This window comes from Staurois parvus, unplaced genomic scaffold, assembly GCF_062004578.1.
Source record: "Staurois parvus isolate SC_StPar_1 unplaced genomic scaffold, SC_StPar_1.0 ptg000048l, whole genome shotgun sequence".
Taxonomy (NCBI): Eukaryota; Metazoa; Chordata; class Amphibia; order Anura; family Ranidae; genus Staurois; species Staurois parvus.
In genome coordinates this window covers 13,292,821-13,317,158 of record NW_028317844.1, presented here as the reverse complement: position 1 = coordinate 13,317,158, position 24,338 = coordinate 13,292,821, and the positions used below count along the sequence as shown (strand labels likewise).

General features: G+C 38.4%; 1 protein-coding gene across 1 annotated transcript in view; it reads right to left on the bottom strand.

The window, feature by feature from the left end:
* The window catches only part of ASCC3 (activating signal cointegrator 1 complex subunit 3), a 915,848-nt gene that overhangs the window by 195,891 nt on the left and 695,619 nt on the right, over nucleotides 1–24,338 (bottom strand). The window contains exons 22-29 of the mRNA XM_089665174.1: nucleotides 20,066–20,164; nucleotides 18,800–18,968; nucleotides 17,577–17,797; nucleotides 15,176–15,261; nucleotides 11,523–11,689; nucleotides 11,274–11,419; nucleotides 10,431–10,551; nucleotides 6,699–6,841 (exon numbers count right to left, since the gene is read on the bottom strand). Coding sequence (XP_089521300.1) covers nucleotides 6,699–6,841; nucleotides 10,431–10,551; nucleotides 11,274–11,419; nucleotides 11,523–11,689; nucleotides 15,176–15,261; nucleotides 17,577–17,797; nucleotides 18,800–18,968; nucleotides 20,066–20,164 — 1,152 coding nt within the window. The remainder of the gene's footprint in view (nucleotides 1–6,698; nucleotides 6,842–10,430; nucleotides 10,552–11,273; nucleotides 11,420–11,522; nucleotides 11,690–15,175; nucleotides 15,262–17,576; nucleotides 17,798–18,799; nucleotides 18,969–20,065; nucleotides 20,165–24,338) is intronic.

Genomic DNA, 24,338 nt, shown 5'->3' with positions numbered 1-24,338 from the left:
AAAAAGACCTCCTCCAGATGTAAGAAAAAAAATACCCATGAAGACTCCTGGGATGTATGACATTATTTTGGCCTAGGTAAGAAACCAACCGAAAAATTGTAAAAAAAAAAAAAAAAAAAGCTTAAAACAAGTAAATATAATATACTGTCCTATCTATGTACTAATGTTAGCAGCATAAGGATTAGAAATTGATGTAATTGACTGAGTTTAATTACGCCTTAATACATACACTAATCTGAAAAGTGAACAAAAACAAAGAATGGAATCATATAGAAATTACAACATTGAATTTAACAAAAAATATTCATGAGGTGCCTCGAAGAACACACAGACCCAGCATGTACTAATTGAATTATTAAGATAGTTTGTCTTTCCCAGGCTGCCATATGTCACTGAACTTCTGCAGGTCATTCCACAGCATAAATAATATTTTTGTATTAGTGTAAAATCTTTTTCTTGAAGTCCATTGAGGGACACAAGAAAGTTGTAATTCTTAGACATCTGGGTTATACAATTGCCTACAGGAGGTTTGGACACTGACAAACAAAAAATGTTAAGCCTGCCATGTATAACCCTAGGTCCAAACTTCACGCCTCAGTTTTGTGAGCAAGCAAAGGGAGTCTCCTGGTCCCATCATTCCTGAGCGCTCTTGTCCCACCGGGGCACCCGGGACCACTGCAACTGGTTGCAAGGAAGCGCTGCAGACCAACATTTAAGCCAAAGGATCCTCCACATATGTAGCAAAAGGAGACCCATCCTGGATTCCTGGTGAACTGCACTCTGTAGCTTATGTACACAATAGCACAGGGCCATGTGCAACTCCCAAGCTCCAGTTGCTGAAGAACAGAAGGATCAAACAATATTAATCGAAGGTCCTGAGTCATGTTTTTGGACCAGGCAGCTAGAGTGGCAGACTGACATGGTCACAATGGCGAGTTGCACAGCAGAGCCTACAAGGGAGAACAAGTACTTGGAAAGGGATTTTAACCTTTTATCTCCAGCATCCTTGAACAATGGAACATCTTCAACAGGGACTGTTAAGGTTTTGTTAAGGTAGGAAATGGACTTCTCCTGCTGTGACTGAATGAGTCGCAAGCAGTTGAACTACTTAGGGGCTGAAAAGCAGTACACTCAGGCTCCCCGGTAGAGCAAGGCCCTGACTTACTGCAGTGGTGTGCCCTGCAGTTCTCCCATTTAGTACCGAAGCATGTTAAGGACAAAGCCCCATCCAGTGATCTTCGCTCTCCTATCATCCTGGACCTGCAGAGCAGCCTTTAGCTAATTCAATGCATTGCATCATGTGCCTAGGTGAGCAGACTCTATTACCCAAAGAGCAATATTACAGGCTGGCTCCATATATTTTTCTTGGTTGGGTTCAAGTATGGTCCCCCGGGGCAGAGCTGAGGAGTAATGGATAAGCCTCCATGACTCTGTAGCTGCTAAAAAAGCCTGGTGGTGGAAAAAATCCTAAGAAAAGTACAAAAAAAAACATTTTTCTTCTCTCGCAGCAGAGAGAAAAAATTCAAAAATACTAGCAAAAGTAAAGTAGGAGGAGGTGTTATATTGAGCTGTCTTTTGTTTCCCATTGTCCAATCTTCTGGAGGCAGCTGCAAAATCCATTGGTTCCAGAATCACATTTGGCATCCTGTAATGCATGTTTAAAACTGATCCCCAGGACTTCAGCCACTTTGATAAATGTGCAGGCAAGAGTACAACAAGCTGCATGCCACCTCATGGACTTATCACTTTAATTTAGATTTGAGTTTTATGGTGCTCCTGGAGGAAAGCTATTGCTATACTCTGAGAAGAAAAACGCTATGCTCTCACATACGGCATCTCTGTCCGCCCCTCCCCTTTGCTGCCCATTCACAGAAGCCTTTGTATTTTGTGAAAGGATTCAGTTCTGATGCTCATGTGCCCATTGTATGCACTTTTGGCTGTGGACACGGTCAGCACCCTGACCACTCTGCGGCTACCCAACTCCATACACAACAAACTGCAATGCCCAATTCTCTGCTTTCAACACATCAACTTCAGGGACAACATATTTACTTGCTGCCTAATATATCCCACCAACTTTCAGATGCTATTGTAATGATATAATGAATATTATTCACTTAACCTGTCAGTGGTCATAAGTTTATGGCTAATCAGTGTGCATATATCTTGAACAGAGTGGTCTGCAGGTGTTTAGTTTCCTTTAATACCTACATGAACTCAACATTATTTTACAGGCAGTATAATTATTCATATATAAATATAATTCAACAAATTAACACAAGCTCCTGCTTCAATAGACACTGTACTACCAAACCACACACTAAACTATGATGTTCAAAACCCTTTAGATCAAAAGTCTCAAAACAGTCACGAGAAAAGAAAACATCCACTTAGGCAAGTTAATCAAACACTCCATGGAATACAAAGTGTATAATTTATGAGCAGAGAAACATAAATATAACAAAGCATGGCTATTAATGATTGCACAAGCACAGCTCTAAACTGTGCAAAACATTCTTATTTTCAGTACCAATACTACAACAACAAGAGCCCACAGTTGGAATTTGTTGCAATCAACACTCTTTTTTGCCATATGATCAATCTACATGTCATATGTTTCTTATATCATTTGAAAACTTCAGCCAGAACATTCTTTATTTTAGGTAATAATAATATTATACGTTTAGTCAATGACTTTCTGCTAAATAGGAAGCTCATAGTAATATCTAAACATTATTTCAGCCATTTCTATTTATTGAGCTCCTTTGCTCATTTTACATCAAGTCACCAAAACAAAGAGAAAAAAATTGGTGCACATATATAATCTACTGAATGGTTGAAATTCAGATAATGTATGTAATATGTTAGATACACTTGCTAGCTAAGTGCTGCTGGTGTAGCTGGAGAAATAATGGGGTGGCACCCTGCCACCCAAATCTGTATGATTCAACTTTTTTTGAGTTATGGGAAGCTTACATTTTTATTTTAGTTTTTATGTTTATACTTTTCTGAGTCTTAGGATCCTCCAAGCCCAGAGAGCAAATAGGAGCTACAGCCTCAAAATTGATTTATGGACTCACCTTATCCCACTTTCTTACTGACCGAAAAATGTAATGGGTTGCCAAACTGGCCAACAAGCAGTAAAAGGACAAGAGAAGGTAGACCAGAAGCACAATCAGGAAGTTGTGGTCTTTATTTGCTCTCTGGGTTTTAGCTGGAAGTATAGGGAGCCATTCTGGAAGATATGAACACCCCCCAAAGTTTTTCCTAAAATCTCCTGACTGTGCATTTGAAGCCAGTCTAAGTACATGGAGTGACAATGTTTGTACAGATTCCCCAGTCAATCCATAGCCAATGCTCAGGACAAACAAACATATTTTCTTTGTAAGAATAGGTTAAACAGCTCAAAGTTTTCGAAAGTCTTTTTTATGCGAAAGGCCAAATAGTTCAAACAGTGCTAAGCTAGATTCGTCCATGGCTTGTTTATTGATTATGTGCAAACAAAAATAGCAGCACTTAACTCTTCTACTGAAAAAATACGCTAGTGTGGAGATATAGAGGTGGAAACCCAAAGGGTATATATATAAACTTTCAATGGTAGCAGGTAAAATGTATATAATGAATAATACAATTAGCAGAAAGAGAAATACGCTAGATGCTTGAATAATCAATCACAAATGACAGCAGATGTTATGCCAATCAGGTAGTCCTGTCATCTATGAAACTTCTACAATTAAAGGCACCCGATGCTGCTTATCTGAGAAGAGGGGGACACCCAGTACATGCAGAGATAAAAATAGAAAGAAACAGTGCAAACAAAACCAATAGTGCAGTAGGTTAAAAACTGAATTAATTAACCACTTGCCCTCCTGAGGATTTACCCCCCTTAATGACCAGGCCTTTTTTTGCTACTCGGCGCTGCACTAATTCAACTGATAATTGCGCGGTCATGCAATGCTGCACCCAAATTAAATTTACGACCTTTTTTTCACACAAATAGAGCTTTCTTTCGGTGGTATTTGATCACCTGTGCGCTTTTTATTTTTCACGCTATAAACAAAAAAAGACCAAAAATTTTGAAGAAAAACGATATTTTTTACTTTCAGCTATAAAAAATATACAGTAAACTCAAAGTTAGTTATAAATTTAGGCCAAAATGTATTCTGCTCCATGTTTTTGGTAAACAAAAATCCCAATAAGTGTATATTGATTGCTTTGTGTGAAAGTTATAGCGTCTACAAACTATGGTATAGATACTGCAATTTACGCCATTTTTTTGCTATACAGCGCTGCGCTAGTTTAACGGACAATTGCGCGGTCATGCAATACGGTACATAAATGAAATTTACATCCTTTTTTCCCACAAATTGAGCTTTCTTTCGGTGGTGTTTGATCGCCTGTGTGTTTTTTATTTTTTGCGCTATAAAAAAAAAAAAAGGCTGACAATTTTGAGGAAAAAAAAACAATATTTTGGACTTTTTGCTATAAAACATGTCCAGTAAAAAAAAATTTAAAAATCTAATTTAGTCATAAATTTCTGCCGAAATTTATTCTCCTACATGTCTTTGCTAAAAAAAAAACCCAATACGTGTAAATTAATTGGTTTATGTGAAAGTTATAGCGTTTACAAATGGCGGGAAAGATACTGGGATTTTAAATTTTTTTTTATACTAATAATGGCAGCGATCAGTGACTTATGGCGGCGATCAGCAACTTATGGCAGGACTGCGGCGGACATTCTGATACTGGGGGGGAACCGACTTGGGGTCACTGACATCCCCGGTGACACAAATACAGTGATCAGTACAAAACAAAAAACACTGACACTGTACTAATGGCACTGGGGAGGAAGGACTTAACGTTTTTATTTACTGAAAGGGTTAACTGTGTGAGGGGAGTGTTTTACTAGGGGGCGGGTGTGTGTACTGCACGGGAACAAGGCTGATCTGGAGAGATAACCTCTTCTCTCCGGATCAGCGTGTCAGGAGCTGTCAGGGAACTGACAGAAAGCAGCCCTGCTCTCTGTCAGTGATTGCCGCTAATCGGCGGGACACGGCCGGTAATGACCGGCCGTGACCCGGCGACTGACACCCGCAGCTGCGATCGGCGGGACAGGTAGGGCGGGCACGCGCCTTGCGCGCGCCCCCTACCTGTTTTGCAAACGCACATTTTAAAATGTGCTATTGCCCAGCTGTGCCAACCTGCTACCGTGTTTCTACATTTGCTGGTCAGCAAGAAGTTAATTTTTTGAAATGCACTCACAAAACTGTGGTGAAAAAGAGCTGGGATATGTTAAAAGCAAGCAGCCGATCTCATCTGTCAGTCTCTCGATCCTGGCCGCTGTTGTCATTGGGGAATGTTGGCCACTCCGGGATAGGAGAAGAGAAGGAGCCATGCCACGGAAAGAACAGCCTTTGAGCAAATCCAAGGATGTTCTTTTCTCCACTGTGTCGTCACTGTAATGCATGCGTGGGAACTCATTTTGGGGATGCCAGCCAATTTGACAACCTCCAGCCTGACAAAAACGATTAGGAATGGAAGACTGACAGAGAAGATTGTCTGCTTCTGTTTACCTTTATCACCACAATTTTGACAGTTTATTTAAAAAAAAAAAAAGTATAAATTTGCATACAGTTTTTAATCTACTGCACTATTGGTCTTGTTTGCGCTGTTTCTTTCTTTTTTATCTCTGCATCTACCAGGACTCCCCATTCCTTCCAGATCAGCATCATTGGGTGCCTTTCAGTTGTAGAAGTTGTAGAGATGACAGGACTACCTGCTTGGCTTAACATCTGCTGTTATTTATGATTGATTATTCAGTCATCTGGTTTATGTCTCTTTCTGCTAATTATATTATTCATTATATACACTTTACCTGCTACTGAAAATTTGCATATATACTCTTTAGGCTTCCATCCTCATATCTCCACACTATATAGTGAAGTTTTTCAGAAGAGAGGTTGAGAGCTGCTATTTTTGTTTGCACAGTCATTAAACAAGCCATGGATGAACCTAGCTTAGCACTGTTTGAACTATTTGGGCTTTCTGTAAACACAAAAAAATGCTGCTATGGTTCTATAAGCATTTATCTGTAACTGTTCCTCTTTGTTAAGGAACGCTGTACAAAAAAAGACAGATTTATTAACCACTTGCCCTCCAGAGGATTTACCCCCCTTCCTGACCAGGCCATTTTTTGCTGTTGGGTGCTGCCCTATTTCAACTGGTAATTGCGCAATCGTGCAACGCTGTACCCAAACAAAATTTAAGTGCTTCTTTTCACATAAATAGAGCTTTCTCTTGGTGGTATTTGATCACCTCTGCGTTTTTTAATTTTTGTGCTATAAACAAAAAAAGACTGCATATTTTGAAAAAAAAAATATTTTTCACTTTTGGTTATAAAAAAATATACAATGCAGCCTTCCTCCCTGTCAGTGTTTGCCGGCAATCGCCGGGCTCCGTTGGGTAATCATTGCCCGGGACCCGGTGATTGACACCCGTGGACAGATCGCCCTCTACAGCCCAAATACCCCCTACCCCAAAATGCAGGATCACGTTTATATACGTGAACCTGCGCACAGGGGCCGCCTTGTAGCAGTATATGTACTGCAGGCGGTCCCCTAGTGGTTAGGAAATACCATCATTATATATATAGTAGTATCACTTTGGTAAACACATGCATGTAAAGTGTAAACAATTACCTCTCTTTCATCCATATTGAGCCATTGCTTGGGGTCATTTTCTGTTGCTAAGAAAGCAATTAAATCAATTGCTGTCAAGCGAGTCTGACGTCTGGAGGACACAAAAATGAGAACAGGTTTCGCAGGTGAATGGCTTCGTATAGCTGTGGAAAAAGAATAAAAAATAAAACCAATTGACAAAACTTATGATTTTTGTTTTGCATGGCTTAGTGATATTTATTTAACCATGCCTATCATTACAGTGCCTTGGAAGAGTATTCATACCCCTTGAAATTTTGCACATTTTGTAATGTTACCACCAAAAACAAAAATAAATGTATTTTATTGGGATTTTATGTAATAGACCAACACAAAACTGGCACATAATTGTGAAGTAGAAGGAAAATGATAAATGGTTTTCAAAATTTTTTACAAATAAATATCTGAAAAGTGTGGTGTGCATTTGTATACAGCCCCCCTGAGTCAAGACTATGTAGAACCACCTTTCGCTGCTGTATGGACCTACATTCCTCCTCTGCTATAAGCTCATGGTCAGCAGACTCTGTTGAACAAACCAACAGCTTTGATTAGCGGCTAACAAGCCTGTGCAGAGCTGCTGGCCGGCATTCCCTCCACCCCCTCCCACCAGCTGCTGGCAGGGAGATCGTGACCGTCAGGATGGAAAGTAGGGGGGCTGGTAAACCTATGTTTACTAGCCCCTTTTCTTTCCTGAATGAACATGTGATCGGTAGTGGTCACTCGGTTCATTCATCAATGACACTTAGTAAACTGTGTTTACTATGTTTCAGTTTGTGAATGAAACATAGAAAACAAACTTTACCATGACATTTTGTGAATGGATAGGAGACAGTACTGACTTCAATTTATCCATCTACAGTGCAAGCTCAGGCTGCAAAGAAAGGGACTGTCTTCAGTCCCTTTTTATGTCTCAAAAAAGAGACATTAACGGTCTGTTTAGACTCACACTGTCTGTGTTTGGGTCCATGCACCTACACCCATATAGAAGTCAGATCTGTCCTTGCAGCTGCTGCATCCCAACTGACACGAATAGGATTGGCTGCACAGGGATGTACAGAACACCTTTGCATCCCCATGCAAGTAAACATGGCCCTCTATATGGTGCTACATGGGTGTACGCTTTGGTACACCCCATGTGAATGAGGCCTTAGTAGGAATTTAGCAGGAATTTTGTAAGTTGTGCTGTGTTTGTGTGTGCAAATAAGGATTTTAGTGGTTTTTTTAGTGAAAATAGCGATTTGATAAACATTTGCTCAAATATTGCGGGGCTTTAAAAATCCATAGCACCTTCTTTGTATTCTACGGGCCTTATGCATTCAGAAAATGAATGGTTTGGGGGGTCTTTTACAAACTCAGAAAGTTGTAAGTGAAAAATTAAAACCACCAGATTTTTTGAGAAATTTGGTTATTTACATTTTTGTGTATGTTCCATTTTTACAATTTCGCAAAAAGGCACAATGTAAAATTTACAGATATTTGTTATTTATTAACTCAATATAGGTTAAGCTTTTATATTTAGTAGGAATTTAGCAGGATTTTTGTAAAATGTTCTGTGTTTGTATCTGCTAATAATAATTTTTGTGTATTTTTAGCAAAAATATGGTTATGATAAAAATTTGTGCAGGGCCTTAAAAATCAGTAGCACCTTTTTTTTTTTTTAATTCTACTGGTCATGTGTTTTCAGAAAATATATGGTTTGGGCGGTCTTTTACAAACTCTGAAAGCTGTAAGGGGAAAATAAAAAAGCCGACCACCTGAGTTTAAAAGTGGGATTGCAGGGCCTGGCAGCAAAAGAGTTAAAACAGCAGTAACTAAATCCTAAGTTTCTTCAAAATATTAAACACATACACAAGCAGGCATTGATTTACTAAACTGGAGAGTGCAAAATCTGGTGTAGTTCTGCATAGAAATCAGCTTCCAAGTTTTTTGACAAAGCTAAATTGAACAAGCTGAAGTTAGAAGCTAATTGGCTATCATGCACAGCTGCACCAGATTTTGCACTTTTCAGTTTTAATAAATCAACCCCACAGTGTATATCCTTGTGAAGTGAAACTTCAACATTTCTAAAGTACTCTCTCTTCTTGTGTGGCACAACAACCCTTCAAGACCCTGGTCTCTTACAACAGCGTATTAATATATATATATTTTCTCTATAAAAATTGAACACAAATTTAATAGTCTTCCTTTTTAAAACCAACCAATAAAGATAATTAAGAATGCAAACAAAAGTGACATCAAAATTTTCTACTTCACTACAGATTTTTTTTACTTCAATTGTAATAAAGCTTTGACATTGTGTTTGCTTTCAGCATAAATAGCAGTTTTAAGAATAGTGCTATTATGTTTACACAGATATATAAAGCTGACAATTTTACAGCTAATGCAGATTTCAGTCCCTGGACATTATAGTGAACATGGGGACAAATTGCTACCCTTTACTCCATGAATACTTACACAATGCCCAAGGGAAAGTCAATAATGCAGCAAACTACCCCATCTGATAAGGTTGCTCTGGGATAACTAATCAGAAGTTGTCTAATACAAAGATTACAACTGCTGAATTATAGGAGATTGCTCGTGTATTCTACAAATGAGCTCGTGGAAATACATCATCATTATATACACATACAGCCTTGTAGAATCTGGAAACTGAAGATCTAATGTGTTTTTGCTCCCCCTAGAACAGGTGCGATTAAACAGCAAGAGTCTGATTTATTGTTCATTAGTGGTTTTTACATAGCATTTCTGGAGCCTATAAATAATTGGAATAGTCAAGACCAGTTTAAAATTCCCATCAATAAAACCGTTCTGTCAGAAGGCTAATTAGAAAAGCTAAACAGTCATTTCACAAGACACTACAGGCCATGATGTAAATTTTATTTCGAAGAATGAGATATCATAAATACCACCCAAATACCTAAACAAGAGACCATTCATCTGCAGCGAAAACATTTAACATACAACATTCTAGACACACTTTTAATAATGTGCATTGGATGCAAAGTATTATTGTGCAGCTGGGTTGACTGTGGCCATGGTGCATAAAGATGTATCAATTATAAATAAATCATATAAAATCATCTATATAACTAGCTATTTTAAATATTACTTCCCAATGTACTTAATAAAGATCACTAAACATGTAGAGAAAAAGCTTAATAAATCCATACATTTAAAGTCACTTTGAAGTGACCCTGTCATTAAAGCGGAGCTTTGGCCAAAAGGGGAAGTTCCGCTTTAAGCACTGGTCTCCTGCTCCCTGTGATGAATTGGCACCTTTGGGGAACAAGTACCCGATCTTGACAGGTACCTGCTCCCGCTCTGACCACCTAGGTGAACGAAAGTGGAAGTTCTCCTCTCCCTCCTGCAGTCTTCTGTGACACATGGCAAGTGCCAGAAGACTGCCTGACCATTCACAGTGCTACCCTCGCATTCGCAAGTGTGCCAGCCTGGCAGTTTCTACAAAATATGCAATATTGCAATTGACCACAAACAAAAACACAGTACACAACTGTGCACTAGAAGATAACATACACTTATTTTTTCACAAAGTATAGAAATCCTAATTTCCAGCTGTCACTAGATTTATAATTTTACCAAGGTCTCTCATATAACTTTTACCTAATCATTTCACAGTCTCTATGACAATACGCTGTGAGTACAAAAAACAAATACAAGAAACTCCATTTCCACACTGCCTTGAAACACACTTACCTTGGAAAGCAGGCTTATTCATGCTAGCCATTCGAGGGCAGTAGTGTTGTCCCGGGAATCCCTGAATATGCACCTCCAATGGAACAGGCCGCACAGATGGACGAAAATTAAACAGTCCCATCTACAAAATTATGGCACAAGACTTTATTAAACATCATTTGGATGAAAAACAAATTAAAGAGGAGCTACTGTCTTTTGTAAAAAAAATAAAAATAAAAGTTTAAAAGTCAGGAGCTACAAATCCTGTGGTTGCTGACTTTTAATAAACACTTACGGGTTTCAGTGCTGTTATGACCCGTCTAGGGGGTGTGAACTTATGCTTTTTTCACCTTTGCGAGAAGAGTGGAAGTGGAAATGGGTACCTGTCAGAAATAGGTACCCAGAAAAAAAATCCAAAAGTGGTAGAGGAGGGGGAAAGGAGGAGGAAAAGCAGAACTTTTAGGTGAAGCTCCACTTTAAGATACAAAAATTTGAATCTGAAGTGCTCGATTGCAGAGAAAAATGTAAACATATCCAGTAAGTTGTATTTACAGCTACTATAAAACTTGGTCACTGGTTTGTGACCCTAAATGTTTTCCTTGACAGTAATTGAAATACAAAAATGGGCAGTTGTTTCAATAGTTCCCAGTACATCCAGAGGGATCATAAAAGTCTGCACTACGAATAGCGATGAGGAACAAAAAAAGTTCTTGGATAATGTGATGGACCCAACTACCAACTTGGAATGGTAATGCACTTCATGTGCATGTGATATAAAAGAAGTAAATAGCACTTTAATTGAAATAACAGTGTGGACAACATAAAGTTACTTTATTTTTAGGCTGAGTAACAAAGCTCACCTACCTGCCCAATGCCCAACCAATCAGCAAGATCTCTAGCGTTTGCCAGAGCTGTTGACAAACCAACAACCCGCACTTGCTTCTCTGTGTGTGAGGAAATAAAATTTGTTCGAGACACAATAACTTCAAGTACAGGTCCTCTTTCATCCCCTAAAAACACAAAACAAAAACAAAAAAACACACAAATGTACACTGACAGAATGATTTCCTTCTGCAACATCTAAAATGCTAGTTGGTTTTTGCCATTACTTACCAAGCAAATGGATTTCATCAATGACTAGAATGGCCACCTTCTGTACATAACTTCTGTTCTGCCAGCTCCTGCTGACCCCATCCCACTTTTCTGGGGTAGTGACAATGAGGTCAGCTTCAGCAATAGCCCTCATATCAGGAGTGACATCACCCGTCAGCTCAACAACTCTGTTAGGAAGCAAAGTTTTTGACTCATGAATAAGAGCAGACCATTACAAAAAGACAATATGGATTAAAAAAACATAAATGTCTGAACATTTCCTCCTAAACACGGTGCATTTTTAAATGGCTTGCACACTTAAAGCCTCCCTAATTCTATTTTAAAATATGAATTATCTCACTGTTCTTCACTTCAGTTACAAGTGTTAGGAGATATGAAGAAAGAGCAATTGCGAGATATTATGATCATTTTTATATACACAGGAAGGTATGCCACACAACATTTTAAAGGAACTCTGGATAGTATTTTTAGGACAGTGGGCGTAGCGGATGGTTAGGGAGCTATCCTATAAGATGTACATGGGATGCTTAGTGTTGAAGCTGTCCTAGGATGAATGAAGGCAGTGGGAGAGAAACTTCACTATCACGTCATTTTGGAGGGGGTGGCCGCACCTGGAGGGAAGTAGCGTTATGTCCTTTATGGTTTTCTGTTCTGTGTGAATTTAATGTCCCCCGCCAAAGTGTATAGCTTTATATAAGGAACTGTAGTTATTCACTATTGTCACATGTATACTGTACTCAATGTTACTTTGGAAATGCGAATTCAAATGTATATGCATTAAATAATGAAAAAAAAAACCCCTCTCAAATGCACACTTGTGCTGTATTTTGTAACAAATTATCATTTGAGTTGACAACGTTTTGTCAGCCTTGATTATTCCTATTTATGTGCATGATATGCATTAGTGCTCTATTAGTCCTAAAGATAAATAACACCTCGTTAATAACATTTCCTCATATTGTCAAGCTTAGTGTTCAGCAACCCATTGCTAACTGGCAAGTGGAAGAAAAATAGAAATAGAAGCAACACAGGAAAAACAATAAACGTTTCAGTCCATTAGCTGCTATGCTAATTGCTTGCCCAAACTAAAATACTAAATCATACAACTTATGACCTTGCACAGGCTATTAAAAAGTTTGCACAAATAACTGAGCCACTTGCTCAAACAAAGAAACCAAAATGCAAACCAAAATAGTCATACTTATTTAAATCTCTTTATTTGCTGAAAGTCCAGCAAACACACTGGTTTAGATTTACAAGTGTGCCTCATGGAAACACACAGCACACCTTGATTAGCTAGAGATAGGAGATTTCTGTTCCAAAAAAACATATAAAGGCTATTCTTGTAGATTTAGAACAGGAATGACAGAATTTGAGGAGATTTCAGCTATATAATCCATACTAAATTGTGTGCAAATATAACTGGCGTATGCAGTCATGTGAAAAATTAAAGTGATTTTAAACCTTCAGTTTGTTTAACCACCTGAATACTGGGCACTTTCACCCCCTTCTTGCCCAGGCCAATTTTCAGCTTTCAGCGCTCTCACACTATTACTCAGTCATGCAACACTGTACCCATATTAAATTTTTATCATTTTTTTCACATAAACTGAGCTTTCTTTTGGTGGTATTTAATCACCACCAGGTTTTTCATTTTTTGCGCTGAATTAAAAAAAAAAAATGAACAGTTAAAAAAAAAAAACCCACATTTTTCTTGGTTTGATATAAAATTTTGCAAATAACTAATTTTACTTCATAAATTTTGACCATCATTTATACTGCTACATTGCTTTGGTAAAAATAACCCAAATCAGTGTATATTATTTGGTCTGTGTGAAAGTTAGGCTGGCCATACATTATACAATTATCTGGAGATTTTTGGTTAAGATTTACCAAAAACCATATAATAGGAGGACAAACCTAAACAACACTTTCAGTTGTACCCAATTAGGCAGGCCCTTGCACTACACAGTTGAAGGTAAATCTAAAGGAAATTGGGCAGAAAATTGGAAGATAATTGTATAATGTATGGCCAGCCTTATAGAGTCTACAAGCCATGGTACCAATCATTGAAAATTAATCACATCTGATCACAACACATATACTGGTGGCCTATCTCATTTCTTGAGACACTAACAAGCCAGGACAGTACAAATACCCCCCAAATGACCTCTTTTTCTAAAGTAGACATTCTAAGGTATTTAGTAGGAGGCATGGTGAGTTTTTTGAAGTTGAAATTTTTTTTTAACAGAGGCCCTATAGAATAAAATAGTGGATTTTGCAATTTTTTATGTCACACGATATTTGCGCAGCAGTTTTTCAAACGCAATTTTTATAAAATAAATAAATGGATACCAAACATGTCACGCTTTAAAATTGTGTGCGCTTATAGAACAGTGCCAAGCTACAGTGTTTAAAAATATCCATAGGTGATGTTACAGGTTACCAATTTAGAATTACAGAGGAGGTCTGGTGCTAGAATTATTGCTCTTGCTCTGGCATTCCTGGCAATACCTCATGTGTGGTGTGATCGCCGTTTACGTATGCATATGAGACCAATTTGTGTGTTCGCCTTTGAGAGTGAGCAAGGGGAACAGGGGTGCTTTACATTTTTTTTTTTAATTATTATTTATTTGTTTTGTGCACTGGTACAGTGACAGATGTTTTGTTCACTAGTACACTGACAGATGTTTTTGTGCACTGTACACTTTGACAGATGTTGACAGCTGTTTATGGGACACTGTGACAGGTGTTGACATGTAAACTCTGAACAGGGACAAATGGTGCTTGATGCACTGGTGTGGGATGGCTGCAGATCCATGTAGCTGAACAATATCATCAGCTACACATATCAGCTGTCACAGGCTGCAGCATCCCCCAATCCCCCTCCTGCACTGAGCTTTCATGGAGCTCAGCAGGGAAAACAGCTACAGAGACACGTGTCTTTGTTTACATTCAGTGATGGCTGTGATTGGACACAGTCATCATGTGATTGGGAGGCCCAATCAGAGAGTCTATATCCGATCTGTGATGTGCTGTGTCTGAGGGACACAGACATAACAAAATCGCGGGGTGGCACACAGGCACCTGTTCTGAGGGGCGTAAAGGAACATCCACTCAGAATGGGAAAATTATAAAAAAAAAAAAAAATTATAGATAGGAATGAGGAATTGCTGTGAAATACATTGGGCTCAGTCTTGTCTATATTCCCATCGCACACGTTCCTGGAAACAGGGCTCATCAGTAGCGGGTGTCGCAGTGACTACCAGCTGGATCCTGGAAACATCACGGATAAATGCACATATCCACAAGCACACCAAGGATCTCCAAATGTAGTCCATAGGCTTTTACATCACAAAAGAACAAGTGCAACATTTTTAGAGCCATGCAGGACCCCTTCATCAGGCATCTGGTCATCAGATGCCTGACTAAGGGGATCTGCGCAGCTCCGAAAAGTTGCACTTGTTCTTTTGTGATGTGATCTTCTGCAATAAAATCCTTTGGACTTCATTTGGAGATCCTTGGTGTGCTGGCCAATATGTGCATTTATACATGGGGCTCAGCCATGAAAGTAAACTTCAAGTAGCCTATCATATAAACATGTGAAACTACAGCTTCTGATAATATCATATTGAATTTCAAAAGACACTTACTTTTTACCAAGCTTTTCTTCTATTCTCACTTTCCAGTCCTCCATTCTTTCACGGACTAGAGCTTTCAGAGGAGCTATGTAGACTGCCTATACAAGTAAAACAGATTGATGATAAAGAGAGGGATGGGTGGATTGAAAAGTTTTTAGCCTCATCACTGGAGGGAAGAACAATCCACAAAATGTTGATTAGGGAAAGTCAGTAAAGTGTCCCTTGTAAGGGTGCTTGATTTCATTGTGATACGTGCATTATTTATACAGCTGCAGAGACTCAAACAGCCAAACACCACATTTTTGAAAAATGGCTTTTGACTGCTGAGCAAAAATGTGTGTTTCAAGACATCAACTGGCTTGCTAGACCCAAGACATCAAAACTGTCCATTTGATGTCAGCTTGAAAATGGACTAGCAACTCAGATGATGTCTGGAAATGGACAAGATGTTCATCAGCAGTCAAAAAATATTCTTACAAAATGTGGTGTGTAGGCTGTGTAAAAGTTCCTGCAGCAGCGTAAATAAAGCAAAGGAGGCCTTCAAAATATTCATCCCCTAGATCTTTGAAGAGAGGGACATCCTCAGCTTGAACCTTAAGGTATTTGCCGTGCTGTAGCCAGTCCTCTTACAGAACATCCTGTGCTAGTGGTTGAACTGGAAATAACCTGATTTCTTTGGTTTCTTGGATTTAGGAAGATCCCATAGTGGTGACCTTAGGTCCAGTTCCAGGGAGCAGATCTAGCTTTAAATAGGAGCATACCTCATCCATCAGAACCATAATATTTTCTTTCATCTAAGAGAGATCAGGGTGTGTGTAAAGTGGTGCACACTATTCTAATGACTGCAACAAACCATTTAAAATGGCGTATACTAGGCCATGGTCACGACAAACAGAAAAAAGTGTTGTAGCTTCCCTGCCACACACTGCTCCTGGCCTAAGGTGCTCTCGTTGCCCCTACCTCTATACCCAAGACAGGTGCTCAGTGTCCAGGGACTACCTCCAGGCTGTAGGGGAAAGGAAAGGGGGGGGGACCCCACAAGGGAAGAGGCAAAGCCCCAGAATCGCTACACCAGAGTACTAACTTAGAAGGGGAGTGCAATTTGCCAGAGGAGCAGTAAATCAGAGTTTATGTAAAAAAAAAAAAGAGCAGTTAACCCTTGCAATGCGGACACAGAACCACTGCAATACATTTTAAGTTACCTGGAGTTAGGCTTTAAGAACAGCTGTCCCCTATTGCAGACAGGAGTGCATAAGCAAATTACCACATTTCCAGTTAAAATTACTGGGGTGGATTGGTGCACTGGAATCATTCCTGATCTAAAGGTGGATTGGCGCACTGGAATGATTCCTGCACTAAAGCCTCAATGGATGGATAGCTGACATGAACTCCTTGCATGAATCTGAAGGTTCAATTGTAGGGTTGAATGAAGTGTATCTTTAAAGAGGAACAATTATGGAGTCACATGTTATAAAATGTTTCTGAGGCTAAACGAACTCAAAAGAGAACATTTAAAGTAAACATGTCACAAGACAAATATGGAGACTGCCTTTGCTGACAACCTTCTGAAATGCTAACTGCCAGACTGTTTTGCTCACCCACTGGCTTTGATATTTTCTGGGCCACTAACCATAAGTATGCACATCAGAAAAGTCAGGAGTCCTTATCTGCATATTTTGTTTGGGTTTGTAAATCAAAGAATTGAAGGCAAGAGTGACAGGTTAAAAGGTAAACTGTTAACAATGGCAGTTGCTAGGGTTTACTCATGACAGGTTCCCATGAAACCAATGCTGTTTTTAGGTTCAAAGTCCATAGCTCATCCATTCTAAAAATGCAATTGCTTCCTGACTGATATTTTCTTTTGACCATTTTGCTCTTTGAGTATTATGATTTAGGAATAGTCTCATTAGTGGTTTTTAAAATGTTTTCCTTGCTATGAAGACCACATGCCAAAGTGCACTACTTGAAAGATAAAAATATCAAAGAACCTATTGAATAATCTCTTGGAAAAAAAGATGGTACTCGTTACTACAAAAATAGTAGTAAATCGCACCAGGAATAATTATACATGTTATAAATCAAATTTCCACACACTGTCAATTGATGAACCCTCAAACTGAAGGTCATACATTTACTGCAAAAATATACACAATATATGGCATACAATTTATGCATTTTGGAATAATATTTACAACAAATCTGATCTGTTACTACCCCAGTGCTTGACAGGACAATTGTTCATAATGAAGATTCAGCTTTACACAAATCTAGAACTTGCTGGAAATTAAACAACTCTAGACTATATTCCTTTCTGTCTTCAAGTTTGACATACAGTAAACGTGCCACTGGAAAAACAGTCTACATGTTCAACAAACAGGATTTTCAAACATAATGGTAAACTAAAGTTCAAGACCTTAGCTGTTGGATACTTGTTGAAGATTCTGAAGATTGCCAATTCTGCAGCTACAGTTTTCCCTGAACCAGTTGGAGCTCCAAGTAGAACATTTGAGTCTGTGTGGTATAGGGTATGGAAGATCTGTGTCTGAATGGGGTTAAAGTGTGTAAACTTGTACAAGGCTTCATATTCTCTATGTCCCAAAGCTGTCACAGTCAAAGGTTGCAAGTCCAACAACTCTGCAACAAAAAATAATCAAAATAAATATATTATTCATCAATGGGAATCTAACAAAGTGATATCCAAAATGCTTACTTCTGTGTACATCAGAATGGACATGTTAATGGCCGTTCATACCTCAAAAGTGATCCAGAAAGAAAAAGTCCATCAGCTACTCTGGATTTTCTTGGTTGATATACTACCATCTCCCTGAAATTAGAGTATTGCTGGAGTGTATGCAGAGGGCACTCTTGGGTGCTTGTAGGTTTTGAGCATTTATGCCAATTTCTAATTTTATTAAAAGTACAAATAAAGGCTTATATATGACAGTCTAAACAATGGCAAAATCCAATTACTATGTGATGCAAAAGCTTCACATAGTAAGCCAATACTGCTTTTGTTCCTCAATCACTACCCCTCCCAGACACTGCAGCTCATATTGGGAAGGTATCAGCAACAGAGGCAGTGCTGTCATTCAAAAAAGCAGTAAGCAGGTCTAGGTGTGGCTAGGTGTTGAATGACAAGCTACAAGCTTGTAAATCCACAGTTACACTACTGATCCCACTATAGTGCAAGCAGGCACACCATACACAAGAGTGGCAAAACTGCTCTGAATGTTGCCACCCCATCACTGAAAGCTGCATTAGATGGACATTACTGGCAGGCTCAATAGCATTTGTGGGATTTTGCAGGGGGAGAAAAAAAAAAGTGCAGATGGTCCTATAATAATAAGTAAATAATGAGATGGAGAAAATGGGATATGGGAACACTGATGGATACTAAACTTTGCTAACGTTTAACCAAGTACAATAAATGTAAATATAAAGTAAAATAATATTTGTTTTAACACCTTTGATCAGTATCTGTGGTCAAAAACAATTGCATCTAGAACTTGCCATAAGTGACTCAATAAATTAGAGATTTTAAATAGAAGACAGACCTATAAAAAAATGAAATTATCTTTGCATATGATATGAATTTATAGAGAGCAACTGAAGATGGAAGGAATATGCAACTCTCACCTGTGTGTGGAGGATGCCTTTCTGGCAAAATGAGATGTTGGAAGTTTATTATACAAACAGCTTCAGCTCCTAGCCATCGATCGGACACTGCCCGGATGTAGTACTGGGAGGGCAGTGGTTCAAAGATGGGTATTGTAAATACCAGGAGTTGTTGGTCTTTCAAAACAACCTGTGGAAGTTAAACTCTGTTTTACTAAAGTTCCACAAAAAAAATTACAAAGTACTCTTAAAGCCGGGTTCTGGCCCCCATCACCTCCCCCATAAAAAAACAAAAAGTCAGCAGCTACAAATACTGTAGCTGCTGACTTTTAATATTAGGGCCGATGCTTCAATCAGCTGCTGGGTGCTGGTGCTGTCATCTTGACTGCGCATGCGCGAAGCATTCTCCCCTTTATGAATGGGCCGCAGACCTCTGGGACCTTGGAAGTGTCCCAGAAGGCTGCGGAGCGAACTGAACCTGGAGTGGGAGTGGGTACTTGTCAAAACCAGGTACCCACTTCCCCCTCCCCCCAAAGGGTGCCAAATGTGGCAGCAGAGAGGGGAGGAATAAAGTGGAGCTTCCACTTTTGGGTGGAACTCTGCTTTACCTTCATAAAACATTTCTGGAGGCTAAGGCACACCCCACGTCTTAAAAATACACAATATTTATTTTCATAAACAATTGTTTATATACCAACTTCACATCGCTGACATATTAAATAATATTAAAATTCATGCTCCTGCAGTAAACAAGGGAGGTAGCACAATGATAAAAATTGTGCTGTGTGGAGTATGATGGGCAAGGAATGCTAGTACAGACTATGCAAATGAGGCTGCTTCTCATTGTCTACTGCAAAATTTGTCAAACAAAGGGATGGGAGGGCCAAAGCTGCTACTTTGCCCAGGGCCCAATTCCTTTTTGCAAAGCATCTCTAATCCAGACACATGGAAAAATTGGGATACTTATTTTTTGGAAGCAGGGTTGCCAGTTCCGGTACCTTTACTACATGTACAGTATGTTGTGGCAGGAGAAATTTCCATACCACCAAAAAGATTAGGGGAAAAAGTTACAAATCTTGTGGGATGAGCAGGATAATGCTTGTGAGATGCATTGAAAAAAGGCAGAATCTTGTAAAAAGAGGTAAGATAATTCTAAATCTTGTGGATGTCCGAGATCTAATATAACCTTAATTTCTTCACATGCGTATAATGGCATCTGATTCTTTAGACATGCAGCAAAATGTAGCACCATGTTGGCAGTCATTGAATGCTGTAGATGGACCATACCTGTTTTTTTTGCAGAAGAAAATATTCTGAATGGTAAATGTGGTCATTAGTGGGGTCTTCGACCCAAATCCACCAAGGTTCTCCAACTGTTCCATGCACCTGTCATTACAAAACTGTTAGTACATGATTTACAACTGCCTTTCAGTGTAACTGTTTCTCTATTTCCTTTAATTCAGGGTAAATGAAGTATAAAACAAAATACAGCTGCTTTCCAGATCACGGGAAGAGACTAAAATGTAATTGACCAAATTCCCATCTGGTATTATATTTTTTGGTAATAGATTATAACTTGAAGTGTAATTAATTAGTCTTGCATATACTTTATGTTGTAAACGGCACCCATGTATCTGTTAACAGCACTGTTAGTAGTTCCTGACCTATAAACAAATGAATTTGCTTCTTATTCCTTTTTGTAACCTTTTATTTATCACCCACTATCTTATCTATTTCTTCTCAGCTTTCCTGCAGTTAGTCGGAGGGACTGAAATCAGAGGGAAGTAACTTAAAGGAAATGGACAATCAGGGCCAGAGGATCTACACTCATCAATGCACTGCCCTTTTGTAGAGAGCGCAATGTACTAATGCACAGAGTGGGAAGAAAGAACTGATCAAGACAGAGATCATGCAGATACCAGGGTCTTGCTGTACCGACACAGCACCTGGATCACGTTTACTGTATTTGAAGCTGACAGGAAAATCTTTTGGTAAGTATGCATTCCAGCACATTTTCCAAGCAATTTTTCAATAAATGCCTGCATAAACAAAGTTTCACTCCAGCTTTAAAGGACCACTTTTAATTGATATAGGATTTCAACAATTGTTTCAACAATTTTATAACCTCTGCAAGTAACACTATGGGATTGATGTACTAAGACTGGAGAGTGCAAAATCTGGTGGAGCTTCAGCTTCCAGGTTCTATTGTCAAAGCTTAATTGAACAAGCTGAAGTTAGAAGCTGATTGGCTATCATGCACAGCCTCACCAGATTTTGCACTCTCCAGTTTTAGTAAATCACCTCCTATATGTCACAGATGGAAAAATTCCAAGCAAAAAGTATATGTGAATGTTCTAATTTTGGGTAGAAAAGAAGGTTTTGAACCCCCAATAGGTTTTTATTAATTTCAACAAAAATGTCAGCACACCAAATTTTAAGATCTCAGTGTTTTACAGTGGTCATAGTTGCAAAACCAGATTTAAAGTAAGAAAAATATAAAGACATTCTAACGAAGGCAACAGATAAACGTGCATGCAAGACAAAAACATACACACTTTTGTGAATATAGATATCCTATACCAGATCCAATTCATGTATAAAGCAAAAAAGGTACCTTTGCGGTTTAATTACATAAAAAGAAGAATATCGCTGTGGGAGTGCTGATATAAGGTAAAGTAAAAGTATGATCCCAGTAATGGAAACAAAAAATAAATGGCTGAAGAAAAAATGCTGAGTCCTCAAATAGCTCTAAAGAAATGCTCCTGGCAGGTAATGGTAACCTGGCATGCATTTCCGGGGCTGGAACAGACACCAACTGTGCATGTCAATGAATTCCATGGCATCAACAAGAGAACCGGGAGTGGCAAAAAAAAAAATCTGTTGCTGGGAAACAACTTCATTCTTTGTAGACATAACGGGCCACTCCGTCGATCAAAAAAAGCAAATTTATAAAATGGAAAAAATTAAGAATATGTAGTATGAAAGAAGCTTGCTGGATTATACTATATAAAAAAACAGACAGCATAATGAACACATAAAGGTAGCACTGGGAATGAAGAGCTAAGGGATGCTGACCTTGTAGACTTTGTAGATATAAAGGGCCACTCCAACAATCAAAAAAAGTAAATTATTAAAATGGAAAAAACTAACAATATGAAGTATAAAAGGAAAAAAAGAAAAAAAACTCTGTTGCTGGGAAACAAGGTAATGTTTGTAAATTCACAAGAGGCACTCCAGTTATCAAGAAAAATAAAAGTCAAAAAAAGGCAAAAAACTCACATAACACTGTATGAGGAGAAAAAAAAGTAAGAAAAAATCAGTATGGGACCAGACATGAAGGTATGCAATACACACAAAAGCACACACAAAAGGTGACAAAATTTTAAAAATAATAAAAAAGTTATATCCACAAAAGACAAAATAATCTAAAAACACAGGAAAAAGGGGTTGTAGTATGGATTGAAGAAATCAGATAAATCATTGTTTAGGGAGAAGGCACAAGAGTGACACCATGTCATTAAGGCCCCTGGGGGCAACTATGAACAGGAAACAAATCCAATAAAAATTTCTTGTTAGGCCTCGTTCACATGGGTGTACTATAGTGGACACCTGTGCAAGGGCTATATTTGCCTACAAGGAGATGCACAGGTATTCCATGCATCCCTGTTCAGGCAGTCTTATTAATTTCAATTGGGATGCAGAGGCTGCACAGAAACAGCTTCAGCTCTCAATTTGACAGTATTTTTGGTGTGGGTGCACAGTCCCAAACACACACGCTATCAAACTGGGAGCAGTGGCTGTGACTGCCTGCACAGGTATGCACAGAACACTTGTGCATACCCATGCGGGCAAACACAGCCCTTGCACAGGTGTACACTACAGTACGCCCTTGTGAACAAGGCCTAAGACAATACGATTTCAGTTGCCACTACAACTAGAGACCCAATAAATGACCATTCCCCATAGTTAATAAATTTAGTGTTGAGGTTTAACAAAATGCCACAGAGTAACTGGCTTCTGAAAATAATTACACAATGGTAACTTTCAGCAGTTTCATGGCTGACAGGAGGCGAGTCTGACTCTTCCAATAGGCAAACCTGTTGCGGTGACAGCTGTCACTTTGTAGAAATTTCCTAGCACTTCCAGTTGTGTCTCCTGGACAGGAAGTAAAAGGAAATTTCTCAAAAGAATATGGGCAGTAAATAAATGAACACGATTTTTAACCTTTCCTTGTGCTATCCAAAACAATAAAAAGAAAAACAAAAAACAAGTTGTGGCTATAAGTACACTATAGGTATATAATTCTACCAATATGATGTGTAAAAAGGTATATTTAGTTTAGCTACTTTGAGTGTTATAATACACAATTGCCAATTTGTGCTCTGTATTCACATTTTTTTCTAATACTTAAGAACTGTAGACTTTGACACTTTATATCTAGCAATCAAGCAAGGAAAATTCTCTATGACATCCAGATAAAATTAAATATCTAATGTTACTTGGAAACACCATGATTATCTTGTTTCCCTAAAACTAGATGGGATAAATAAATGTACAAGCAGGTTCGGTCAGGAAAAATATTAGATTAATTGCAAGCTAGATGCTATCCAACAACAATTCATTTCACTCATTTATTGTGTCGTCTGAGTGAGGCACTGCATTATGAGATAAATGAAGATTACTTCATAAAACTTAAATCAACATTTATAGTATTTCTCACTCAACAGTGACACCAAGTTAACTAATGTACTATGCAAGCATAAATCTTGAAATGTAATATGGAAAACAGATTCAAATAAATTCAGCACTTGCTTCCAGACTTAACCGTAAGCTTATCACTCTAACTTTTTGAAATTAACTTTCAATGTAGAAAGAATCTGGCTGGATTATCCTATAGATGTAAAAACCCAGACAGGATAATGAACATGTAACTCATAAAGGCAGCACTGGGAATGAAGAGCTACGGGATGTTGACCTTGTGAACTGTTTGGGTCATCACCTATTGGGTGACCGAGTGCCTCTCATCATGTTCAGTCTATGTAATACAAAAGATTGGCAAGCCAGTGTTCTGACCTTTGGGTTAAATCCAACAGCAGGCATTAATGAGCTTTGTACTACTGCTGAACATGACAAAACTGTAACCAACTCTTTGCTTGGGAAGACATTATCTTTCTTTATTTCCTCCTCCCATTTGTTAGTTTTTTATTAGCTTCCAATAATGAATTAAACATCTGCTTACATTCTATTAGACTGCTTTCATATACAAATCACTAAATGCTATTTTTCAATTACAAGAAGAATTAAAATAAATAAATCAATATTAAACATTTTTTTTATTACTGGTACAGCATACATTCAAACCCATTATAGATTATGATCTTAAAGGCAATGTGGTGCAGAAAACATGTCTTTAATATGACCCAGATCCTTATTTTCAAATAGGTAACACTTCAATTTATTGGCTATTATTTGCAGAACAGATGGATCTGATTCACTGTGATTCATAATTTGCAATGGCCTACTTAGTAATTGGACATCTAATTGAAACACAGGGCTTTGC